General features: G+C 39.4%; 1 protein-coding gene across 6 annotated transcripts in view; it reads left to right on the top strand.

Moving 5' to 3' along the window:
• NSUN6 (NOP2/Sun RNA methyltransferase 6) overlaps window positions 1–25,843 on the top strand; it is a 146,460-nt gene that overhangs the window by 37,865 nt on the left and 82,752 nt on the right. For all 6 annotated transcript variants that reach the window (XR_010113228.1, XR_010113229.1, XR_010113230.1 and 3 more), the window contains 4 exons: window positions 5,147–5,256; window positions 6,829–6,982; window positions 11,475–11,556; window positions 25,257–25,376. Coding sequence is in view for 3 of the 6 variants with exons in the window: in XM_055092455.2 (XP_054948430.1) it covers window positions 5,147–5,256; window positions 6,829–6,982; window positions 11,475–11,556; window positions 25,257–25,376 (466 nt within the window). In the remaining 3 variants the exon portion in view is untranslated. The remainder of the gene's footprint in view (window positions 1–5,146; window positions 5,257–6,828; window positions 6,983–11,474; window positions 11,557–25,256; window positions 25,377–25,843) is intronic.

Here is a 25,843-nt window from a genome sequence, read left to right as displayed (position 1 = left end):
TATGCATCCCCAAGACCACTCCTTGGTTCTGTGATTCTCTAAGAGGACTTGGGGAATTCAGCACATACTTGTACTTACGGCTATGATTTGTTACAGTGAAAGAATATGAAGCACAATCAGCAAAGGGAAAACCATCACAAGCTTCCAGAGTCCTCTTCCAGGGGAGTCACACAGGACTCCCACAGGAAGTCCCCCAGTGATGAGCTGTGACCACATGAGACTCACTGCCAGGATTCCTATTCAGGGCTCATCATGTAGATTCCCACTGCCTGGTACATACCCACATTCTGGATTTTCAGAAGGAAAGCTGGTATTTACTATAAATCATAGTTTGTTCAATAATTCAGGCACAGTGAGCCACTCTTAGCAGTTAATAAGTAAACCTCCTGAAATCTCAGTTCCCAGATGTCAGTCAAGGGCCAGCCTTGTAAGCAGGCTTTTCAAAGATAACAGATCAGGCCTACTATGTTAACTTTTTTCTGCACAGTTCTCTGTTCCAGAATTCATCCTTTCCCCTCCATGTTATTTTCATAAAATCTAACACTACAGATTTCACTTCCACAAAACATGTTTTTGAATTTGTGCTATATGTGAGATGTGATGGTGTTACAAAGATGAATGAGACATAGTTCTATAGTCTAAAGTCAGGAGACTTTGGTACAAGTCAGACTGTTATGATAGTCACAGTAGAAGTATAAATTAAATGCTATTGGAGCATAGAATAGGAAGGACTGAGTACAAAGAAATTGTTAAATATTTTCTCTAAGCAGATATTATTTCATTTGAGCCTTGTAGGTGAGGAGAAATTAGGCCGAAGGGCTGTTAAGGTGGGCAAGGTTATGCTAGGCAGAGAGAAGGCATGAGGAAAGACATGAATGCATGAAACAATGGTGACTGCTGATAAAAGTGATCAGGTTTGGCTATTTGTTTTCAGAGTTGGGGGATGGGTGAAAGATGAAACTGAAGAAGTTGGGAGAGGCAGATATGAAGTATGAAGATTTTTTTTGTACCAAGGAATTTTTTTTTCATAGACTTTAGAAGCTAAAGAATTTTTATTGTCGGGCGCAGTGGCTCACGCCTGTAATCCCAGCACTTTGGGAGGCTGAGGCGGGCAGATCACGAAGTCAGGAGATTGAGACTATCCTGGCTAACACGGTGTAACCCCATCTCTACTAAAAACACAAAAAATTAGCCGGGCATGGTGGCGGGTGCCTGTAGTCTCAGCTACTCAGGAAGCTGAGGCAGGAGAATGGCGTGAACCCGGGAGGTGGAGCTTGCAGCGAGCCAAGATGGCGCAACTGCACTCCAGCCTGGGAGACAGAGCTAGACTCCGTCTCAAAAAAAAAAAATATTTTTTTTGTTAGTAAAGATTAGATGTGTATTTTAGAAATATAATAGTGGTAGTGGTCTTCCAAACTGCTTGGAGATCATGACCCATTAGTAACTTGTGAAATCAATTTAATGTTTTCAATGAATATTTAAAAAAAAAAAGGGGATGTTTTATAATATATTGAATCGCACATATTAAAAATATTTAATGAAATGTTATGTGTGATACCACACACATAGACATGTATGTGTAGTTTCTTATATCAAGATCTCAAATGATATAAAAACTTGAAATAAGTTCTTTTATCAAGTGTGTTTCTTATATCAACTGACAGTCAAAAGTTTCAGAAATTTTTTCAAAAGTTGAATTGCAAACCTGGAGAAAAGTTAGAAAAGTATTTCAGAGTTTTTTTAGCTTCAATAATATGTATGGTGAATTAGATAACATGAAGATGTTTTTGCTACATACACCGAGGAGTGCTAAGTAAAAAAGAACATAATAGGCCACAAAATGATGTAGTTGAGTGATTGAAAATGTAGTTGATATATTAGAGGTTAGGAATGCAGAATAATTGCAAAGAGAACAGCAAGCATGTGAGTTACTATTGGGGGGTTGAAGGTATGGGAAAGGAGGTGGTCTTTCTTCTAAATTTAGGGTCTTTGGTTTAAACAATTAAGTGTTAATAGTAAGGGTGAGAAATACCCAGTAGTCATTACAAGGCAGTAATTAAAAGTAGGTCTTTCTTGCCTTAGGATATAGGTTGGAGAAAAATGTGTTTCTGAGAATGCGCAGCCGTAAGTTCCCTCCGTCATAAAGGTCTGGAATGCAAATTGCTGCAACCTAAATTGGAACCTGCAAACTGGGAAATTAACTGTTTGGTCCCAAGCCAATTCCTGGGTACTTGGCAAAAACTAAGTGACACCACTCTGGAGCAGCACTCATTCAGTCCAAGCCAAACACTTGGCATTGTTAAAAGCTACACTGGGAATCAAACCACTATGAGTAAGAATCAGCATATATAATAAGCTGCAGGATTGGATTTCCCTCAGAACTTTTAACAAATAGACCTCTCTGGCATAGACTATAAAAACAGTTTTCTTCCAAGATCAGGTGAGATCGGGCATGTTCAGAGTGTAGACAAAACAGTTTTCTTAAAATGATTAAAAATGAAAGAGTAAAACGTAAAAGACCCTAAGGATAAAAAGGTAGAATTGAAAACAAATTTCTAAAAATAAATTATCATTAAAATTAAAAACTCACACAATGAATTAAACAGCAGATTAGACCCAACTGATGAGAAAGTTTTTGAATTAGGAGATGACTCTTAGGAAATTATCTAGAATGCAGCAGAGAGAAATTAAAAATATGAAAGTGAAATTGAGTCATGAAAAAGCACTTTACGTTTCTTTTTTTTTTTTTTTTTTTTTTGAGATGGAGTTTTGCTCTTATTGCCCACGCTGGAGTGCAATGGCACCATCTCGGCTCACTGCAACCTCCACCTCCTGGGTTCAAGTGATTCTCCTGCCTCAGCCTTCCAAGTAGCTGGGATTACAGGCATGCGCCACCATGCCTGGGTAATTTTGTATTTTTAGTAGAGACGGGGATTTCTTCATGTTGGTCAGGCTGGTCTTGAACTCCCAACCTCATGTGATCCACCCACCTCAGCCTCCAAAAGTACTGGGATTACAGGCATGAGCCACTGCACCTGACCAGCATTTATATTTTTAATGAGTCTCAGGTATAGAGAATAGGAATAATGGGGGAAAGACAATAATCACAAGTGTAATGACCATGAATTTCTATCACTGATGAAAAATTTAAGAAGTGTGAGCTTGAAGCCAAAAGTAAAAGTAGATTCATATCTACATACTTCAGAGTGAAGTTGCAGAACACCAAAGACAGAGAAAATCTGAAACCAGTGGTAAAAGGCAGGAAGCTATTTCAGTAATCACAAAGAGATATGTGTCCAACATCAGGAGATAGGCCCACAAGACCTATCAGAACTAGAAGATAGCTTGATTCCTAAATCAATCAATGTGAAGGCTTAGGAGGACTTTAAGATGACGTTGAGTGTCTTAGTTTATTTTTTGCTGCTATAGCAGAATACCTGAGACTGGATAATTTATAAAGAACATAAATTTGTTTTTTGTAGTGTTGGAGGATGCGAAGTCCAAGATCGAGGCATTTGCATCTGGTGAGGGCTTTCTTGCTGCATCTGTACATGGTAGAGGGCACAAGGGCAAGAGAAAGCAAACTCACTGCTGCAAGCCCTTTTTATTATAGCATTAATTCATTCATGAGGGCAGAGCACTCATGACCTGAACAGCTCCCAATAGGCCTCATATTCCAACACTGTTGCACTAGGGATTAAGTTGCCAGCACATGAATATTGGGGGACACATCCAGACCGTAACACTGAGGCATCTAGTTTGGTTATCTGGGCAGATAATGACGTCTCATTCAAGATTGGAAACAGGATGAAAAGATTTGGGATCCTGCCAAGTAGTGGAGGAATGGATGAGGGAAAACTGATTATTGTTTAGGACTTGTTGAGTTTGAAGTAACTGTGAGACATCTCTATATAGCTCTCCGTAGGTAATTAGAAATACTAATTAAGAGTCTAAGCTGGGCGTGGTGGCTCATGCCTATAATCCCAGTACTTTGGGAGGCTGAGGCTGGTGGATCACCTGAGGTCAGGAGTTCGAGACCCACCTGGCCAACATGGTGAAACCCTGTCACTACTAAAAATACACAAGTTAGCCAGGTGTGGTGGCGAGCACCTGTAATCCCAGTTACTCAGGAGGCTGAGGCATGAGAATCAGTTTAACCCAGATGGCAGAGGTTGCAGTGAGCCAAGATTGCGTCACTGCACTCCAGCTTGGGTGACAGAGAAAGACTTGGTCTCAAAAAAAAAAAAAAAAAAAACTAGAAAGGCTAAACATTAGAATTTGTGGATTGTTTTTGTGAGTGATTATTGAAATCATGAGATTGCCAAGGGATAGAATGCAAGGTGAGTAGAGATGGTCGCATGTTTTGGAACCTGGTGGGGAGAGCCTCTAAGAAGTAGGCAGAGAATGAGCAATGAGAATGTTTGGGACCAGGAAGGAGTGGGTATAAAGCTGAAAAATTAGTAAGATTTGATGAATTGGCGATCATGGAATTGAAGACAGGATGCACCTAATTCCCCCAGCAGTGAGTTGTGACAGCACATCCAAGGAAGCTTATTAGAGACTCATTGTTAAGGGTTTTTATTTAGGGCTGATCACATTGGGTCCCTGATCTTTGGAACCCTGAGTGTTAGAAGTAATACAGATTTTAGTGGTCTAAGAAATGAATGTGAGAAATTGGAAAAGACTCAAAAAGGTTGGGCAGCAAAGGAAGGAAAAAAGACTTATCTTCTTTTCCTGTCTTGTTTAAATTATTCATAATTTACCATGCAACAATTTACCACTTTAGAAATGTTTTTGTAATTCCTTGTGTATTTTTCTATTTTAGTCTTTGAAGACAGAGAAAGTCTATTTTTCTCCTAATGCTATGATAAGCAGTAATGCTTGTTAAATGATTAAGCAATTTCTGGTGCCACTTTATTGCCTTCCAGCAGATGGACCTCTTTATTTTTTTTTCCTCTCAAGTGCCCATCTTCGTGTTGCTGTTTTTTCCTGTTTCCTCTATATGTATGCCTCTCTTTTCAGCTTTTTCTTATGTATTCAGGACAATTAAGACTAAAGAGGCATTAGAGTTCAGATAGAACACGGGAAAAATTGGTAGGCATTGGAGGTATGTTACTATTAAACTTGTTGTGTCTTACATTTCTAGAAAGAATATTAAAAAACAACAGTGTGAAGCCATTGTTGGAGCCCAGTGTGGCAATGCAGTTTTAAGAGGAGCCCATGTCTATGCCCCAGGAATTGTGTCAGCATCAAAATGTAAGTATAATGTTTAGATTTGTCTTTAAGGTTCTCTAAAATTTATGTGCATTTTCAAATGGAAAATTTATTGATTTGTCACTAAGATATATTCCAAATTTTTCTTGGTCGGGTATTTTTCCAGCTTTGCATTTAGGGTTTTATCCAGTAAGGACTAACAAACTAGTCATCATATAAGGTTTTCTGATGGTTTTTTTTTTTTTTCCGTCCAAATAAGGATGTATTTGATGATGGTTGTTTTAGTGGATCATTACTGATAAATAGAGTACGTCAGTGAACTTCTGTTTTGTTTTCTTGACTGCATTGCCTTAAAACCTCAGAAAGCTGTTGTGTCATTAGTGAGAGAACATCCAGAACCTGGAATCTGAACATTGGGATGAAACTTGATACTCTTAATGTATTCACCCAGTTGGCGACATACCTGTGTTGCATATGCTTAGTAAGTTAGTCACTGTGGTTCAGTGGTACCTTATTGGACTTGAAATCAAGAAACAATTGCTTTCATCTGTAGAAAACGTATTCCGTCTCTGGGCCTCAGTTATGGTGTCCTTGAAATGAATAATTTGATCTGTATCAGAATTGGGTCAACTACTACCTCCTGGCCAAGTCTGGCTCATGTCTGTTTATGTGTGGCCCATAAGCTAAGAATGGTTTTTTCCTTTTTAAAATGTTGTGAAAAGATACGCATATAAAGAAGAATATGCCACAGAGAACTTATGTGGCTACAAAGCCTAAAATATTTATTTGCCCTTTACAGGAAAAGTGTGTTGACATCTGATCTACATGATTTTAACAGTTCTCTTAGCTCTAGCTAATAGGCTGTTCACTATTGTTGTCAGGTAATAGACCAAATAAATTTATGATAGATTAGGTTTAAAAATGTTTTTTGGAAGTGGAATATAATTTCCCATTATAAATAACACTGAGAGTTGTTACAGAAAATAAATGCCTATACAAACTGGATTTAATCAGCCATATAAAGCAACTCTGTACACTGTATACTGTAAAAGGTATTCTAAGGATATACACACACGTATATATGTGTGCCTATATATGTGTGTGTATGTATATATATATGAATGACTATATATGCTTATCATTAAAGTCTCTGCCTTAATTGTGCTGTCACATCAAAATAGCAAATACAAACAGGGTTATGGGATTTAGAAATATTTCTTTGAAGGATTTTAGGGTACATTTTTGAACAGTCCTTTTGAAGGAAACTTAGAACTTTGAGGTTTGAGCTGAGATGTCAAGATTTATAAGAAATCTTTTAAGGCTTGGGGGAAATAATTTGGCTCAGCTTCAGATTTCCAGTTGAGGGTAGGATGTTTTGAAGCTATTTTATTTCTTTGTTTTCACTGAAAAAGATTCTTTAGTGAGTTTTATTGTTACGGAATATTTTAAAGTAAAAAGTCAGATTTTCTATTAAAGATTGAGGTAATGAGCCAGTTTGAACTGCTTCATGCCCACTATTGATGCCTCTAGAGATCACCGATCTAGCTCAAAGAATTTTCACGATTCTTCTGCCAAAGTATAAATCAGTGTAATCTGATTTTCTTCTTTCTCTAGTTATGAAAGCTGGAGATGTTATTTCTGTATACTCTGATATTAAAGGAAAATGTAAGAAAGGAGCCAAAAAATTTGATGGAACAAAAGTATTTCTTGGAAATGGGATTTCTGAACTAAGCCGCAAAGAAATCTTCAGTGGATTACCTGAACTGAAGTATGTCATCAGGTGCTTTGGGGAAATCAGCATCCTTTTTGTGGGTCAATGAAAATTTAAAATAATGTAAAATGTATCTAGTTGCATTATATGAAATTTTTTTTTTTGGTATAAATCCAACTGGAAAAAAATTGTTTAAACCCATATTTCCATGATGTTTGGTCAAAAAGGGTAACTGATCAAATTAAAGAGCCTCATTAAGCAACCAGTTACATTTTAATTGTCAAATAATTTTACTTGTCCTTCTGAATTTTATTTTTTTCAAAATATTTTGCATCTTTGAAAAACAGTGCATTATGATGGAGAAAGAATTAGATGATCTATCCAGATCATTTTTAACATTCTTATTTGTCAGAAAAAGTTAGATTTTAATATAAATTAAACATATTTTTTAATTAAAAATAAATTTTACCAGAAACCTAGCACTCACATGAATATTTGTGTTTAAAAATGAATGTTTAGGTTTGTTCAAACTAAATTAAAATATAGTCTGTTCTAAATCATTCCTGGTTGCTAGTGGCCCTAAATAAATTGGTGGAAAAATCCAGGCTCTTATTTTACTTAGTTTTTTCAGGCTTTTTGAGTTCTGTGGACAGCTCCATTACTCCAAAGTTCAAGGCTGACATAGACATGCTGAAAGCTGTGAATTTCTCCCTTTAGAATTGGACGATATCCCTGATTGGTGGAACAGTTTTTCATGTTGCAACAATTTGGGTTTGTAATTGAAATTCATTCGTTCTTCTGAAGAAGTTGACTTTTGGATTCCCTAGATCTAGGTAGCAGCACTTTCCAAATGTCCAAGAACAAAGATTTTATTCTTTTTAGAAGGCTTCATGAATATAAAGATTATGTGCATATATCTGCTGTGTTTATCTTTGGACCTGTAATTGGTAATTGATATTTTGACTGCCTCCATTAGTTCATTGTTAATGGTATACTTTTCATTCTTTTAGGTTATTTGATGTTGTTCCAGTTATCGTGCTGAATAATGTTTTCTGAACAATGTTCTGAATAATTTTTTGTTGGTGGAAGTTAGGAGGCAACCAACTTTCAGCCACCCTTTGGCCGGGCGTGGTGGCTCACTCCTGTAATTCCAGCACTTTGAGAGGCCAAGGTGGGCGGATCACTTGAGGTCAGGAGTTCGAGACCAGCCTGGCCAACACTGTGAAAGCCCATCTATACTAAAAATACAGAAATAAGCTAGGTGTGGTGGTAGGTGCTTGTAATCGCAGCTACTCAGGATGCTGAGGCAGGAGAATCGCTTGAACCCGGGGGGTTGCAGTGAGCCCAAGATTGCACCACTGCACTCCAGCCTGGGTGACACAGTGAGACTTCAGAATTTCAAAAAAAAGAAAAAAAAATTGGTTTTTAAACTCAATTTATTCAGTTATACTGTTGGAAGTTTTGTCTCTTCCGGTGGAAGAAGCAGGCTGCTATAACAGAAATGCTACATGTACACCCTGTTTCTTATTTATATTCCTTAAAAAATTTTAAACCAACACAACTAATGGTACAATTGCTATTCAGTTAGTGAATTTGAGTCCTTTGCTTTCTTGAATTCCAGGTGGGTTGAATCATTCATAGATTCACGGAGGCAGATTAATTTACTAACAGACTGTATTAACATACGCAATCTTGTACTTTGCATTATTATATGGAGATATGTGGCTACAAAAGTATTTTTTAAAGAAACATGTAATCTCATACCTGAATAATAATTGGCTTAAATTATTCTTCGTTATGTTAAGTTCAGTGATTTATAGCACTCACTTGTTCTGGTAGGTGTGGTCAGAAGGAGATAGTCGAAGAGCACCAGAATCTAAAGTAGTAGTTAGGAACTGAGTTAGGAAGACAGGCATGAACATTTTCAAGTTTCAGTATTTTTTAGAGGACTGGAGTCCTGCAAGTCAGAAAGTCATTTAAATTATGGAGTGATCAGACTATGGAATTCAAGATATTCAATAATAGTTGTAGATCCTGGGTATTGATCAAGGTAAGAGTACCAGGTGTCACAACAAAGGACTGACTTTGCTTTTTTCTTTTAGAAATAGGGTCTCGCTCTGTCATTAAGGCTGGAGTGGTGTGATGAAAGCTCACTATAACCTTGAATTACTGAGCTCAAGTGATCCTCCTACTTCAGCCTCTGAGTAGCTAGTACTATAGGCACATGACACCATGATCAGCTGATATTTTAACTTTTTTTTCATAGAAATGGGGGTCTTGCCATGTTGCCCAGTCTGGTCTTGAATTCTGGTCTCAAGCAGTTCTCCACCTTGGCCTCCCAAAGTGCTAAGATGAGACGCCACACCCAGCCAGGACTGGCTTTCAAATGTGAGTCAGTGACATTTCAGAAGCTTTGTTTGTATATTTTCTGCTCAGGAGCAGGGGATATTTGCCTTGGAAGTGGATACAGTGGTTTGATTTGGTCCTGACTGGAGCAGCAACTGAGTTTTACCTCTGATTAAAAGTGTACATTCATGGATTTCAGGTGGTAAACAAATGAGTAAGGTAGTAAAGGGATGAGAAGAGGAAGAAAAGGAGTCAGCATTTATTGTATGCTAAAGGCTGTTAGAACTGAGGGCGCCAGGCATGGTGGCTCATACCCGTTATTCCAGGAACTCCGGAAGCTAAGGCAGGAGGATCACTTGAGTCTAGGTGTTTGATGCCAGTCTGGGCAACATAGTGAGACTGTACACACACAGACACACACACACACACACACCATAGTGAGACTCTGTCCACACACACACTTACCTGGCATGGTGGTGTGTGCCTGTAGTCCCAGCTACTGGGGAGGCTAAGTTGGGAGGATCACTTGAACCCAGTAGTTAGAGGCTGCAGTGAGCTATGATTGTGCCACTGCGCTCCAGCCTGCGTGACAGAGTGAGATCCTGTGTCTAAAAATAAATAAATAAAACCAACAACAAAACCGAGGGGAGTTTATAGTCATACCATTGCAGTAATAGTCCACAGGTATCTACTGACGTTATTTTACTCTAAAGACCAACATAAACTTATCCTGTCAACATTAGATAGAGTACACACCATCTATCTACACATGCATGTAGATGCATGTCTGCCAAGATCAACTCATAAACTGTTCCATAAGCTAGCTATGAACTTGTCTGCCATACTGCTTCTAAGACTTTATCTTTGCTCATCCTAATGGAGTCCTAATGGGACTCTCCTTGGATTGTACCCTTAAACTAGGTATAAGTTATGATTTAAAAAAAAATTTTTTTTTTAAATTTTATGTATTTGGATGCTCGTTGCCCAGGCTGGAGTGCAGTGGCGGGATGCTAACTCACTGCATCCTCCAACTCCTGGGTTCAAGGGATCCCTCCATTTCAGTCTCCCGAGTAGCCGGGACTGACTACAGGTACACTCCACCATGCCTTTGTAATTTTTTAAATTTTATGTAGAGATGTTGCCCAGGCTGGTGTCAAACTTCTGACCTCAAGTGATCCTCCTGTGCCAGTCTCTCAAAGTGCTGGGATTACAGGCATGAGCCACTGTGCCGGCTTAAATCCTGATTTTTATACTTCCCTTTTAATGAGACTATACTTTTTTCTGTGCCGTCCTAATCCCCGGAACTCTTTGGATTTCTCCAGATTTCTCCTTTCGCTTGCTTTGTCTGCTTTGGCCTGACACACAAGGCCAGGCTTGGCTTTGTCTGACAGGATTTGCGTGTTCTTTCTCTGCTTCAGTAGCCTCTGACAACATCTCTGAGATTGTGATGTTTGTCTTGATGAGTCATTCTCCACCAGGCCATCTGAGTCCTGGCCCTTCCTGCTCTGGTCATTTTCAATGCCACTCCTAAAATGGGACAAAGGTGGAAAAGGTTATCCTTGGGATTGTGTCAGTACCAGGCAATTATTCTATAAAGAGCTGACAGGAAGTAGTAAAGAATGAGGTGGTATTTGCTTTTTAGTCTGTTCAAATCTCTACAGAAACACATTTGTGCTTAAATGAAAAATTTATGTAACTTTTTCCTTTTTAGTTCTGATGGCTTCGTATTCTGCAGGTAAAAATTCAAAAACAATTCACAGGACTACTTTATGTATTTTGTTGTTTAATAAAGAGAGTTCTTTTTTTTTGAGACGGAGTTTCACTCTTGACGCCCAGGCTGGAGTGCAATGGCGCGATCTTGGCTCACTGCAACCTCTGCCTCCCAGGTTCAAGTGATTCTCCTGTCTCAGCCTCCTGAGGAGCTGGGATTACAGGCACCTGTCACCACGCTTGGCTAATTTTTTGTATTTTTAGTAGAGACAGGGTTTCTCCATGTTGGTCGGGCTGGTCTTGAACTCCTGACCTCAAGTGATCCTCCCACCTCTGCCTCCCAAAGTGCTGGGATTACAGGCTTGAGCCAAAATAGTTCTTAAAAAGACAGAGCATCTTATGTTTGACAGGCTATTGGAGAATGTTTCTGGAAACATAGTTTGTATAGACCATGGAATTTATACAGACTAATGTTAGATTTCCTATTTTTCAGAGGCATGGGCATAAGAATGACAGAACCAGTATATCTCAGCCCTTCATTTGACAGTGTACTGCCCCGTTACTTATTTTTACAAGTAAGTATGTATAAAAGTAAAATATTTAGTGACATTGAAACATAAATCAGTGAATTATTTGAAATCTAGGATTTTTTAAAATTTAAGATTTTTTCTGTGGTCTACTTACATACACTGATCTACCTTTGGTTAAGCAGTAAGAAAAAACTTTACAAGCATTCTCCTTTCTTTTCTTTTTCTCATTTGATTTTTAAACTACTTTTTCTATCTTTCTTTGCCCAAAGGTGATTTAATAACTGATTAAAATGACTGCTTTCCATCTCAAAATACTAATCCCTGAATATTGCATGCATTTGATATACATGCGTGGTGTTCCATTAGTAAATCATTTGACTTGTTATAGTCTGCTGGTTTGGTAGTATTATTATAATTCACAATATAAGATGAAGTTACTGAAGAACAGATCTGTTAAGACTCTTGGCCTATGTCACACTCCTGGTAACTGGTGGTATCTGAACTCAAACCTAAGTCCAAATGTTGTGTGCTGCCCCACCTTCTCTGTCCAGTAATAATAATAATTATTATTATTATTTTGAGACAGGCTCTCACTCTGTTGTCTAGGCTGGAGTGCAGTGGTACAATCGTAGCTCACTGTAACCTCAAACTCCTGGGCTCAAGCGATCTTCCTGCCTTAGCCTCGCAAATAGTTGGGACCACAGGTGTGCACTACTATGCCCCACTCATTTTTTTGATGTTTTTGTAGAGATGGGGTCTCACTTTGTGGCCCAGGCTGGTCTCAAACTCGTGGCCTCAAGTGATCCTCCTGCCTTGGCCTCCCAAAGTGTTGGAATTATAGGTGTGAGCCACCGTACCTGGCCTTTGCCCAGTATTTAGCCCACAGACATTTTATGAATTCAGGGATTATTTCTGGTGTGAACAAACAGAACAACGGATGTTTATTATTATCTATTTGCACATTGGTGATGTTCTAACACATTAGGATATATAACCTAACATATAATTGTTTATGAATCATTTTGGGAATTTTCGTTTGCTAATTTTAGTTTCAGTGGAGTTTTTTTGTGCTTGTTTATTATATAATTCGTTTTCAAACACTTGTGTTCATTTGGCAACGTAGCCCTGAGTCATTGCTAGTGTTAACTGCACTCCTTCCAGTTAATAATGTTTAATGCAATGTTAGTTTTCTCTTTGGTTTGACAGTACCTGCTCATCTCATAATTTACAGTGGTTTTTTTTTTTTTTTTTTGAGACAGGATCTTACTCTGTCACCCAGGCTCGAGTGCAGTGGCGTCATCTTGGCTCACTGCAGCCTTGACCTCCCAGGCTCAGGTGATCCTCCTCCCACCTCAGCCTCCTGGGTAGCTGGGACTACAGCATGCGCCACCGCACCCAGCTAATTTTTTGTATTTTTAGTAGAGATGGGGTTTTGCCGTATTGTCCAGGCTGGTCTTGAATTCCTGAATTCAAGTGATCCTCCCGTTTTGGCCTTCCAAAGTTCTGGGATTACAGGCATAAGCCACCGTGCCTGGTCATTATTTAGTTTTGACTTTATAAAAAGAGAAATCTAGTATAGTGCAGATTTTCTTTTTACACTTTTTTGCTATCTATAGCTGCACTCCTTCACCTTAAAATCAGTTTAATGATGACTTTATGAAATATTGTGAGTCATTTTGTGATTCATACTGTCCAGACTACCATAGAGCCATATTCTTTGTCACTGAATAGCAAGGGACATAAGAATTTCCTGCCAGAATGAAGCTTTTGCGTCTGAGGGCAGAGTTTAACTTTTTGTCGTTTCTCTAGTGAAAGCTGTTTTATTTCATGTAATCTATTTTGATGGCCAGTTTCTGATGGCCATTGAAACTTACAAGGGATGCTAATGGTAATCACAGCTAACACTGACTGCTTATTGTAGTCCATGTACTGAGCTGAGTGTTTTACATATATTATTTCATTTACTTCTTACAAACCTTCAATTTCATAGATAAGGAAATAGAGGCTTAGAAAAGTAAAGTGCATAGCCTGTAGTAGGTATTAGTAGTTTTTCAGTGATTAAAGGAGTAGTTTGTTGTGTGCTGCATAGGTAAAAATTTGCAGAGTCAAAATTTGCATCCAGGTCTTTCTGATTTCAAGCCTGTATTCTTGGCCCCATGCCAATGCTCCAGATGTAACCCTTGGAAGATCTGCATCTGAGTCACCAGCAGGGCCTTTTGAAAATGCAGTTCTTGGGTCCTAATTTAGATGTACTGAGTTCCAAGTTCAGGGGGTAAGGGCTTTAAGCAATTCATATATTACATTAAATTTCTCAGTTTCTTTGACGGTTTCCCAAAAACTCTGTGGTCAGTGTTTAGTTAGTTGATCTTTTTGTGTTATAACTTCCTTTTCAAACTGGTTCAGAACTACTGGATTCTTAACTGGGTCTTATCTGATCCATAAAATCTAAATAGCTTAATTCAATGCAGACCAGAACCAGGTGTTATTCATTTCTCTAAGGAAAATTTTGAAAGATTGTGCGGAAGAGTAAGTTTAAGAAGAATGTGGAATTTTAAAAATTGATAATTATCCTTGAATTTTTACATACATAATGATTCTCACAAATAGAACAAGTTTCACATTTACATGTAATAGTAATATAAAACGCATTTGAAATGTTTCAACAAGTTGCCTTTGTTTTCAGGCAAACATACTTGAATACTTAAGTGACTATAAAGTGGATTAAATGACAGTCCCTGAAAGTACATCATGTGAGAGGCATCATCTAAATGAAAATGCTTTTCAATAGTGTTAAATCATTGCAATAGATGCTGATACTTTAATAATACATTGAAAATTATTTTTGCTTTTGTCAGTATCCATGCTTCTCTAACAGCTAAGAAGCTCTTGGTAGCCATAATTCGCAGTTTTCATTTTGGTTTCAGGGATTGATTAACTTAGATCTAATATGGAAGATGCCCAAGCCTTTCATAGGTCTCAGCCAACACAGGGAGCCTCATTATCTCACAAATTTTATAATTTAATAACACCGTTGACCAAGACTGCAGTGAATTTGTATGTATCAAATCACTTGAAAAACTTGTAATATGGGTACCTAGAGTCTATTCCTGGATTTTCTTTTTCATAAAGATTTTTTTTCTACTTCCTCTCATCAGGTTGAAAAGTTTTTATTTAAGAAGAATTTCAGAATTACAGAATAGAATTTTAGAATTATAGATTTGCAAAGACAGTCATTTCTATATACCCTTCACCCAGTTTCTCCTAAGGGTAATATACTACCATGGTACATTTGATATAGCTTAGAAACCAACACTGGTGTGTTACTATGTTATGAATGTTAGGTACGTAGCTCCAAATGCTGTGAATATCACATTACCCTAAACTCCAACTGGTATTCAGATTTCACCAGTTTTTCTCATAATGTCCTATTTGTGTTCAGGATCCGATCCAGGATCCCACACTGCATTTAATCATGATGTCTCTTCTGGCCTGCGATAGTTGCTCAGTCTTGCCTTGTTTGTAAGACCTTGACAGTTTTGAGACTAAGGTATTTTGTTGAATGTCACTCATTTTGGATTCATCTAGGCTGGGGTTGTTGGATTTTTGAGAAGAATACCACAGAGATGAAGTGTCCTTATCGGGGTACATGGTAACCCCCTGGAGATTGTGAGTAGGCCTACACGAATCTGCTCTTTGTGTATTTTGCACTTTTAAGTGTATTGTGATACAGACCCAGATTTGGGAACCATCATACAAAGAAGTGTCCACTTTAGTTTTTTTCTTTTTTCTAACATAATGACCAATAATTTAAAAATATTTATTATGCATCAGGCACTGTGCTGAACCCTTTTAGGCCTTGTGTAATTTCTTTTTTTCCCCCATCATGTCCATCTCTGATCCAGCAATCTCAGTTACTATCTTCAGTCAACTTTTATTTCTTATATATATTCTTTCCGTTTTGTCATAAGTTGTTTAATAGAATTGTTCCATTTTGGAGAATGATGTTTGTCTCTCATGTGCTTCCATTATTTCTGTAGGCTGAATGTATTTTTTAATTAGATCCCTGTCATAAGAAAACTTGCTAGAATCCTTAGGTTGTATGATGTTTCATACTGTTGCACCCCCTTACCATTACTTATTGATGCTGTAGGATGTTTTCCATGTGTGCAACAAAAGTTGATGTGTAAGCCTCAGAGTGTCATATCTGGAGTCAGACCACAGCCATGTGTCCCTTACTGGTGATGTTTGTTTTGACAGCCTATCTAGACGCCAACTGATTTCACCACAACACATATATTTATGTTTTCTCCCCCTTATAACTAATAACCAGTCTGTGGGGAGACATTTTAAAAAATCATTCAAATCCTTCTCCTAATTCAAATTTCCCCCTCGATTTTGCATCCATTGATGATTTTTGCCTGAGCTAGTTGTTACTGTTACAGAACAATGATTTCCCAACTTTGCCAGTCAGGAATGGGCACTTCAATATAAGAGGACTCCCTTCTTCCCTTTTTATTTACTTACTTATTAACAGCGTACACTCACAAATTCCTATTTTTTCAATGGTTTATAGTTCATTACTATATTTAATTATTTTGGTGCTGAAATTATCCCAGATTTGGCCTGTAGGAGCCCATTCCCAAATTAATTTTAATCCACATAGTATGAAACAATTTTCCTACACTTTTTTTTTTTTTTTAAGGGAGTCTCGGCTAGGCACGGTGGCTCATGCCTGTAATCCCAGCACTTTGGGAGGCCGAGACGGGCGGATTACGAGGTCAGGAGATGGAGACCATCCTGGCTAACACGGTGAAACCCCATCTCTACTAAAAATACAAAAAATTAGCTGGGCGTCGTGGCGGACGCCTATAGTCCCAGCTACTCAGGAGGCTGAGGCAGGAGAATGGCATGAACCCGGGAGGTGGAGTTTGCAGTGAGCCGAGATCGCGCCACTGCACTCCAGCCTGGGTGACAGTGTGAGACTCCGTCTCAAAAAGAAAAATAAAAAGAGAGAGAGTCTCGCTCTGTCACCCAGGCTGGAGTGAAGTGTCACGATCTCGGCTCACTGCAACCTCCCCCTCCCGGGATTAAGCAATTCTCCTGCCTCAGCTTCCCAGGTAGCTGGAGCTACAGGCATGCGTCACTACACCCAGTTAATTTTTGTATTTTTATTAGAGACGGGATTTCACTATATGTTGGCCAGGCTGGTCTCGAACTCCTGAGCTCAGGTGATCCACCCGCCTCAACCTCCCAAAGTGCTGGGATTACAGGTGTGAGCCACCATGCCTGGCCTTCCTACACTTTAACGTACAAATATAATAAAAATCTTGTGGGATTTGTTAAAATGCAGATTCTGATTCATAAGTCTGGAGTGGGTTCTGCGATTGTGTATTTCTAACAAGTTCCCAGGAAATTTGGATTCCCCTGATTTGCGGGCCATACTTTGAGTAACAAAGCAGTGGGAAGATCTGAGAAGCTTCAGTCTCTAAAATTGAAGAGCATCCCTTCACATTTTACATCTTCCTATTATGCTGCTGGATTTTTTGCATGATAGAACTGCTAATTTAAATAAATGTGTATTGTGGAAACTTGCTTAGATCCTTGAAGTATAAACATGTAGGTAGAATAACTTTGTGATCATAAGGTTTCTTCTCTATCTCACCTGTCATCTATCACTTGTAAGTGATACTTCTAACAAGTCTGATGCTTTTTGATACGGAGGCTTACTCTGTCGCCCAGGCTGGAGTGCAGTGGCACGATCTCAGCTCACTGCAGCCTCCGCCTCCCAGGTTCAAGTGATTCTCCTGCTTCAGCCTCACGAGTAGGTGGGACTACAGGCCCCCGCCACTATGCCCAGCTAATTTTTGTATTTTTAGCAGAGACAGGGTTTCACCCTGTTGGCCAGGATGGTCTCGATCTCTTGACTTCGTGATCTGCCTGCCTTAATCTCCCAAAGTGCTGGGATTACAGGTGTGAGCCACCACACCCGGCAGTCTAATGCTTTTAAGTTGTGTGTAGTTAGTGCTCAGCTGTTGCTTTTGGCAGTAACACACTTTCAGCTTATTAAATATAAAAGAAGGATTTCATTTTACTGTTGTTATAATAAAAAGGGTGTGTGGCCAGGCACGGTGGCTCACACCTGTAATCCCAGCAGTTTGAGAGGCTGAGGTGGGCGGATCACCTGAGGTCAGGAGTTTGAGACCAGCTCAGCCAACATGGTGAAACTCTGTCTCTACTAAAAATACACACACACAAAGTTAGCTGGGCGTGGTGGCGGTGCCTGTAATCCCAGCTATTTGGGAGGCTGAGGCAGGAGAATCACTTGAACCCGGGAGGCGGAGGTTGAAGTGAGCCTAGATTGCGCCATTGCACTCCAGCCTGGGCGACAAGAGCGAGACTCCGTCCCAAAAAAAGAAAAGAAAAGAAAAGAAAAAGAGCATGCATATAGTTCAGGAGTGCAGTTCTTGCACCTCCACCAATATGTACATTCCATTGAGCAGCGAGATCTTATTTACTTTCTTAACTCCAGTGCATAGACCAATGTCTGATACATAGTAAGCACTCATTACATTTTGTGGAGTAAATGAATAAACCATCTGTCTACTGTTTTGATTCTGTATTTTATTTTTTTGAGACAGTGGCATAATCTCAGCTCACTGCAACCTCCGCCTCCCAGGTTCAACCGATTCTCATGCCTCAGCCTCCCAAGAATCTGGATTACAGGCATGAGTCAACCACATCTGGCTAATTTTCATATTTTTAGTAGAGACAGGGTTTTGCCATGTTGGCCAGGCTGGTCTCGAACTCCTGGCCTCAAGTGATCTGCCTGCCTCGGCTTCCCAAAGTGTTGAGATTACAGGTGTGAGCCACTGCGCCCGACCTAATTCTGAATTTTAAAAGCATTAATAGGCTAGGACTTATGTAGAGGTTGTATATTTTGGTCAATAAGTGTTTATTAGTCTGATATTAGCTTGATAAGCCTCATAAATAACTTTGACTTACCACTTGTAGCTACTTCCTTTTTGAGATGGAATACTATGCAAGAGTAACTGGTAGTTTCAAAAAAATGCTGAGAAAAATGCATCCCTCACCGATATACCCTTCAACCCACTCAGACTTTGAAAAGACCCAATAGCAAAAAATAGATTTTTCTGGAAGTAGGGAGGAGACTGGACTGCCAAAGGCTGTCAGGCTGCCCCATGAGTATGCAAAACCCACCATAGGCTGGGCGCGGTGGCTCATACCTGTAATCCCAGCACTTTGGGAGGCCAAGGCAGGTGGATCACTTGAGGTCAGGAGTTCGAGACCAGTCTGGCCAACATGGTGAAACACCATCTCTATTAAAAATACAAAAATTAGGCCGGGTGCAGTGGCTTACGCCTGTAATCCTAGCACTTTGGGAGGCCGAGGTAGGCGGATCACGATTTGAGGAGATCGAGACCATCCTGGCTAACACGGTGAAACCCCATCTCTACAAAAAATTAGCTGGGCGTGGTGGCGGGCACCTGTATTCCCAGCTACTCGGGAGGCTGAGGCAGGAGAATGGCATGAACCTGGGAGACGGAGCTTGCAGTGAGCCGAGATTGCGCCACTGCATTCCAGCCTGGGCAACAGAGCAAGACTCCGTCTCAAAAAAAAAACAAAAAAAACCCACAAAAATTAGCTGGGTGTGGTGGTGCATGCCTGTAATCCCAGCTACTTGGGAGGCTGAGGCAGGAGAATCAGTTGAACCTGGGAGGCAGAGGTGCAGTAAACTGAGATTGCACCACTGCATTCCAGCCTGGGTGACAGAGCGAAACACCATCTCAAAACAAAACAAAACAACCCCACCATTACCAGGAAGGGGGAATTACCTGTCTCACAATGCCACTCTCCCCCAGCATCTTGATGGATTTATTTCCCTTTTTTTTTCCCCCTGAGATAGAGTGTTAGTCTGTCACCCAGGCTGGAGTGCAGTGGTGCAATCTCAGTTTACTGCAATCTCCGCCTCCGGGTTCAAGCAGTTCTCCTGCCTCAGCTTCCCAAGCTGGGATTACAGGCGCCTGCCACCATGCCCAGCTAATTTTTGTATTTTTAGTAGAGATGGGGACCATCTTGGCCAGGTTGGTCTCGAACTCCTGACCTGGTGATCTGGCCGCCTCAGCTTCCCGAAGTCCTGGGATTACAGGCATGAGCCACCAGACCCAGCCTTATTTCCTTTTATAAGTAAAAAAATAAGAGCTGCTAATCCAGCTGGTTTGGGGAATAAAGTGTTTCTTCACCCTAAACCCCAAAACTCATCCAGCAGCAATATAGGGAACCTCAGCTCTAGTGCCCTGTTTCCTGCTCCTAGTTCTGCTCATAACTGTTATGTCTTAGCCCAGCCACTTGGTTTTCCTCACTAGAGAGGAAAATTACTCATGCCACATCTCAGTAAGGAGCTTTGAGGTTAAAGGGAGCTGAACATACACTGAAACACTCGGTTCCTTGGAACAAAGGGTTCAAGTTGAAATCCAGGTGTTATTCTGGTTTGCTACTTTCCTGCAGTTCTGCCATTTGAAATCTGGGCCCACAGAGAAATCTGTGACATAGTTTCATTTTGAACTTAAATTCTATTTTGCTTGGCATGTTTCAAAATATCTTTTAAAATACAGGGAAAAAGATACTCAAATCATGAGCTGCATCTTCATGCAAGATAACATTTTTTGTTCTTCCTAGGAATCTATGCCAGCTTTGATTTAAAGTTGGCTTTGTGCTAGGCACTTTGAATATATATTATCTCAAGCCTGCACTGGTTTATAACTTAAGAAAACTGATATGGTTTCTTGAATGACATTCAATAACTGGTTAACTTGAGAAGATGAGGTAGTTCATAAGGTGAGTGGCCAAAGTAGTTACACTTCGAAATCTGTCTACCAGGCACAAGAGTTTGGCAGCTAGTATATTATATATATGTGTGTGTATATATATATATATATATGTATATATGTATATATATGTATATATATGTATATATGTATATATATGTATATATGTATATATATGTATATATATACATATATATACATATATATAATATACTAGCTGCCATAATATACATATGTATATGTATAATATATATACATATATATATACATATATATACATATATATATATTTTTTTTTGAGATGGAGTCTTGCTCTTTCACTCAGGCTGGAGTACAATGGCATGATCTCCACTCACTGCAACCTTCGCCTCCCAGTTTTGAGAGATTCTCATGCCTTAGCCTCCTAAGTAGCTGTGATTACAGGTGTGTGCCACCAAACCCAATTAATTTTTGTATTTTTAGTAGAGGTGGGGTTTCACCATATTGGCCAGTGTGGTCTCAAACTCCTGACCTCAGGGGATCCACCTGCCTCAGCCTCCCAAAGTGTTGGGATTACAGGCGTGAGCCACTGCACCGGTCAGGTAGTAGTCTCTTCTCTTTTTTTGTTTTATTGAGGCTTTGTCTCCCAGGCTGAGTGTGGTGGTGGGATTATGGCTCACTGCAGCCTTGATCTTCCAGGCTCAAGTGATCTTCTTGCCTCAGCCTCCCAAGGAGCTGGTACTATAGGTACACAGTAGTATGTGAAGCCAATTTTTAATTTTTTTATAGAGATGAGGTCTCACTGTGTTGCCCAGGCTGGTCTGGAACCCCTGGCCTGAAGCGGTCCTCTGACCTAGGCCTCTGAAAGTGCTGGGATTACAGGCATGAGCCACCACAACCGGCCTCTTTTTTCATTCTGTGTGATTACTGAAGTTATTGTACAGGACAGGAGGACATAATTACATGCTTTCTCGTGCAAAAATATTTGGGAAATTTGTGGGGTTTTTTTTCGTTTTGCTTTGGTTTTTGATGACTCTTGCCTCTTCCTGGAAAACTGTTATCCCCCCAAGCCAATACCCTCTGTGGCTTCCAATATCCAATGCAAAAGCTTCACATTGTGATGGGGGCTTTTTAGTGGTAAGTGGGGTGTATTGTGAGGGGCTAGTGATAAGAGATAATTTTTAATTTTAGCATCTTACATTACCCAAAGATACTTTGTAAAGTTAATAGAAGTGTTGTACACAGTCATTAAAATTAAAACTGTACTATATCATTTGGTTTTCCAAAATCAAAAAGGAAACTTTTAAATTGCTTAAACACAATCCACAGAATTAAGAAGTATTAGATGCCCTTCAGTTGAACTAATTGTCTAATAAAGGGTTGACAGTTAAATACAGCAAGTGTTCTCAAAGTTATACTCTTGGTTCACTGGAAGAAAAAAATGGTGCCTGAAACTGAATTTTTTAATTGCCTCATTTCTTGTAAACAATTTAAAGAGGTTGGACAATCTAGGGAGCATTCAATAAATACTCCTGCCTGGCCCTACCACCTGTGGCGGCCTTCCTTTGTCTGGGTTAGAGCCTGGGTCAGATGTTTGAAAGCTTTCATAGGTAATTCTAATGTGCAGCTATGTGGTAATCAGTGTAGTCCAGCAGTGGCGTATGGCTCCATGCTCACTAGAATCACCTAGGGTGATTTTGAAACCACTGATGCTCCAGTGTTAGAAATTCTGACTTGATTTTACTAGATAAGGCCCAGACTTTTCTTCCTAAGCTTACCCGGTGATTATACTGCATAACCAGTGTAAAGGAATATTATAAAGGAAAGTTGTAAATTATTTTAAGAAAACTCTGTCACCGGGCACAGTGGCTCACAGCTGTAATCCCAGCACTTTGGGAGGCCAAGGCAGGAGGATAACTTGAGCCCAGAAGTTTGAGACTAGCCTAGGCAACATACTGCAACCCCATCTCTATGCTTGATCTTAGCCAGAAGTCCAAGAAGTGTTATAGTGCTACCTCATCTCTACAGAAAATTTTAAAGATTAGCCAGGTGTGGTGGCACACGCCTGAGTCCTAGCTCCTTTGGAGGCTGATGTGGGAGGATTTCTTGAGCCCAAGAGTTCAAGGTGGCAGTGAGCTTTGATTGCACCACTGCACTCCAGCCTGTGTGACAGAGCAAGACTCTATATCCAAAAATAAAAAATAAGCCTGCTATTTGAATATTTAATTAAGCCTCGTCACATGGGCTGTTTTATATTTTTTCACTTATTACAAATCAGAAAGTTCTTAATGTATTTCTTATGTTTGAATGGAAACTTACATAATCTTTGGCCAATACATTAATGTTATCATTTTTAGGAGTGAAGCATAGCCAGCTGTCTCTAGATAAAGAATCACCAAATCTTTAGCCGCTTTAAACGTGTGTTAGTGTTTTCATCTTGGAGTTCAATTTAAATATTTTTGTAATAAATAAAACTTGCTGCCAGGTATACTGGCTCACTCCTGTAATCCCAACACTTTGGGAGGCCTAGGTGGGCAGCTCACCTGAGCCCAGGACCATCCTGGGCAACTTGGGGGAAACCGTGTCTCTACAAAAAAATACAAAGAATTAGCTGAGTGAGGTGATGTGTGCCTGTAGTCCCAGCCATTCGGGAGGCTGAGGTGGGAGGATTGATTGAGCCCAGGTGGTTGAGGCATCAGTGAGCCGTGGTTGTGCCACTGCACTGCAACCTGGGTGACAGTCTGAGACCCTGACAGCCTGGGTAACAGAGCCAGATCCTGTCTCAAAAATAAAAATAAATAAGTAGAGCTTGCTGGATAAACTATAGTAGGTTAAGCTATTTTTAGTGTTTAGTGTCTCTCGTGTCCATGTGAAGAGACCACCAAACAGGCTTTGTGTGAGCAACAAGGCTGTTTATTTCACCTGGGTGCAGGCGGGCTGAGTCTGAAAAGAGAGTCAGCAAAGGGTGATGGGATTATCATTAGTTCTTATAGGTTTTGGGATAGGCGGTGGAGTTACGAGCAATGTTGTGCGGGCAGGGGTGGATCTCACAAAGTACATTCTCAAGGATGGGGAGAATTACAAAGAACCTTCTTAAGGGTGGGGGAGATTACAAGGTACATTGATCAGAGTGGGGCAGAAACACATCACAATGGTGGAATGTCATCAGTCAAGGCTCATTTCACTTCTTTTGTGGATCTTCAGTTGCTTCAGGCCATCTGGATGTATACATTCGGGTCACAGGGGATATTATGGCTTAGCTTGGGCTCAGAGGCCTGACACTTAGCTCTTTGGGTGCCTAAATTGTTTGCATTGATTTTAATGCTTCATATATTCAGAGGAAGAAATTTGCTTGTTTGAAACTGCTTTCTCACCACTGAGTTTGTTTCAAAGTGGTGATCTTAGATTCCCTTGAGAATGTTGCAGCCATCTCACAGTTTTTTTGTATGTATGTATGTATATATGTATTTATTTATTTATTTTTAGATGGAGTTTCGCTCTTATTGCCCAGGCTGGAGTGCAGTGACGCTATCTCTCACTGCAAACTCCACCTCCTGGGTTCAAGTGATTCTCCTGCCTCAGCCTCCTAAGTAGCTGGGATTACAGGCATGTGCCACCACGCCCAGCTAATGTTGTATTTTTAGTAGAGATGGGGTTTCTCCATGTTGGTCAGGCTGGTCTCAAACTCCTGACCTCAGGCGATCCTCCCGCTTTGGCCTCCCAAAGTGCTGGAGTTACAGGCATGAACCAGCACTCCCGGCCATCTCACAGTTCTTGCGGATGTACTAATGGATGTATTGTTCAGTCTTTTGGTAGGAATGAATTGAAACCTTTAAGCTTTAAGAGGCACAATTGTGAGGATCCCAAATTTGAACCCAGCCTAAGCAAAATAATGAGACTCTGTCTCCAAAATAACCAAACAAGTAACTCCATGCTTATAAGACTGTTTTTCTTGCCAAGTAATTTTAGAAATGAGTTATTTTATGATACTGTTCTATCTGTTTTATTCAAGGCTATCATTCTATAGTAAGTAGTCCTTATATAATTGATACTAATAACAAATTAATGATTTAATATGACTTACTGCTATATATGAGGTACGTTTTGGTTGTATAACCTCATAATATATTTTTAGGTGCCAGTCAGAAACAGCCAGGGTTTGAAGTTTTTTGTTGTTGTCGTTGTTTGTTTGTTTGTTTTTGCATTTTAGTTCGTTTCCTGTTGAAATGTGGTGGAAGCAGGGACCCAAACATGCCTTTTGGATGATTTAGCAGCATAAAACAAGGCATCTTAAATGAGAGTTAGATGACGAGGCGGCCAAAATGGCAAAGTTATATTCTTGGTTAACTGGAAGAAACCAATTATTTAATATTTATGTGTTCCCAAGTGGAGTTTAAATTATTAAAGTGAACAATGCTGAGATTGAAGTACTCTCAGATGATAGGTCTATATGAAAATGGCATGCTTTTGTACTAAAATGTTGAGTAGTGACCGCTGAGACCAAAATTTTGTACATTTTTTGGGGAAAAAATCCAGAGTGGTCCTGCAATTTTAGAGGTCTCTGGCTTCCATAATATTGAGAACCATTGGGATTCAGAAAAGGAAATAATATGGGTTATTTATTTATTTATTTTTTGCTGGTACCCAGAAAATACTGATAAGGCAATTGAGTTCAGTTGACTTGAAAAGTGTGTCATGTATATTTTTGTGCAGGTGGTTTGTGTGTAAGTCCTGGGAGATTGTAGGATATTCTAGGAAATTGTGAATTTCCTAACCTGAGTATATTTATAAAAACTGTCCTCTTAGCAGACGTGAGGATACTGTAGTGGATTACCCCCAAAGGGTTCTTTATATTCTCTGGTTCTCAAATTAAAAATGCTTTAGGATTATTGATAATCGATTATATTTTTTTCCTTATAGAATTTGCCATCTGCCTTAGTAAGTCATGTACTAAATCCTCAACCTGGAGAGAAGATTCTAGACTTGTGTGCAGCACCTGGAGGGAAAACAACACATATTGCAGCACTAATGCATGATCAGGTGAGACTGTCTTCACAGCAAATCCACTCTCAAAGTAGTGTATATTTCACAATGTGTAATTTCTGAAACATAGAGCCATTCACAGTCTCATTTAGTTCAGATTCAGCCAAAATGAAAACTATTCAGTTATGTCAGTCACTACATATTAAGCTCAGTAGACAATGATCATTTATGAAGACTGTCTCAAGACCGTCTTGAATTTTACAATTTGCTAATATGATTATAGACTTAATCTGTTATGAAATTAAATTTAATACATTAGAGATTATTTCATATTCTTATAAGATTTCATAGTTGTTTAAACTATTAAAATATATTCTGCCATTAAAAACTAATTTCACAGTATATTATCAAAGTGTGAAATATGTATATGTTAAAATATATAAACATAGTTGTATAATACATAAACATATACACATACATATAGAATATTTACTATTTGAAGTTATCATTTTGGTCTAAGAAAG

The sequence above is a fragment of the Pan paniscus genome, chromosome 8, assembly GCF_029289425.2.
Source record: "Pan paniscus chromosome 8, NHGRI_mPanPan1-v2.0_pri, whole genome shotgun sequence".
In the NCBI taxonomy this organism is placed as follows: domain Eukaryota; kingdom Metazoa; phylum Chordata; class Mammalia; order Primates; family Hominidae; genus Pan; species Pan paniscus.
This window is presented reverse-complemented; position numbering and strand designations above follow the sequence as displayed.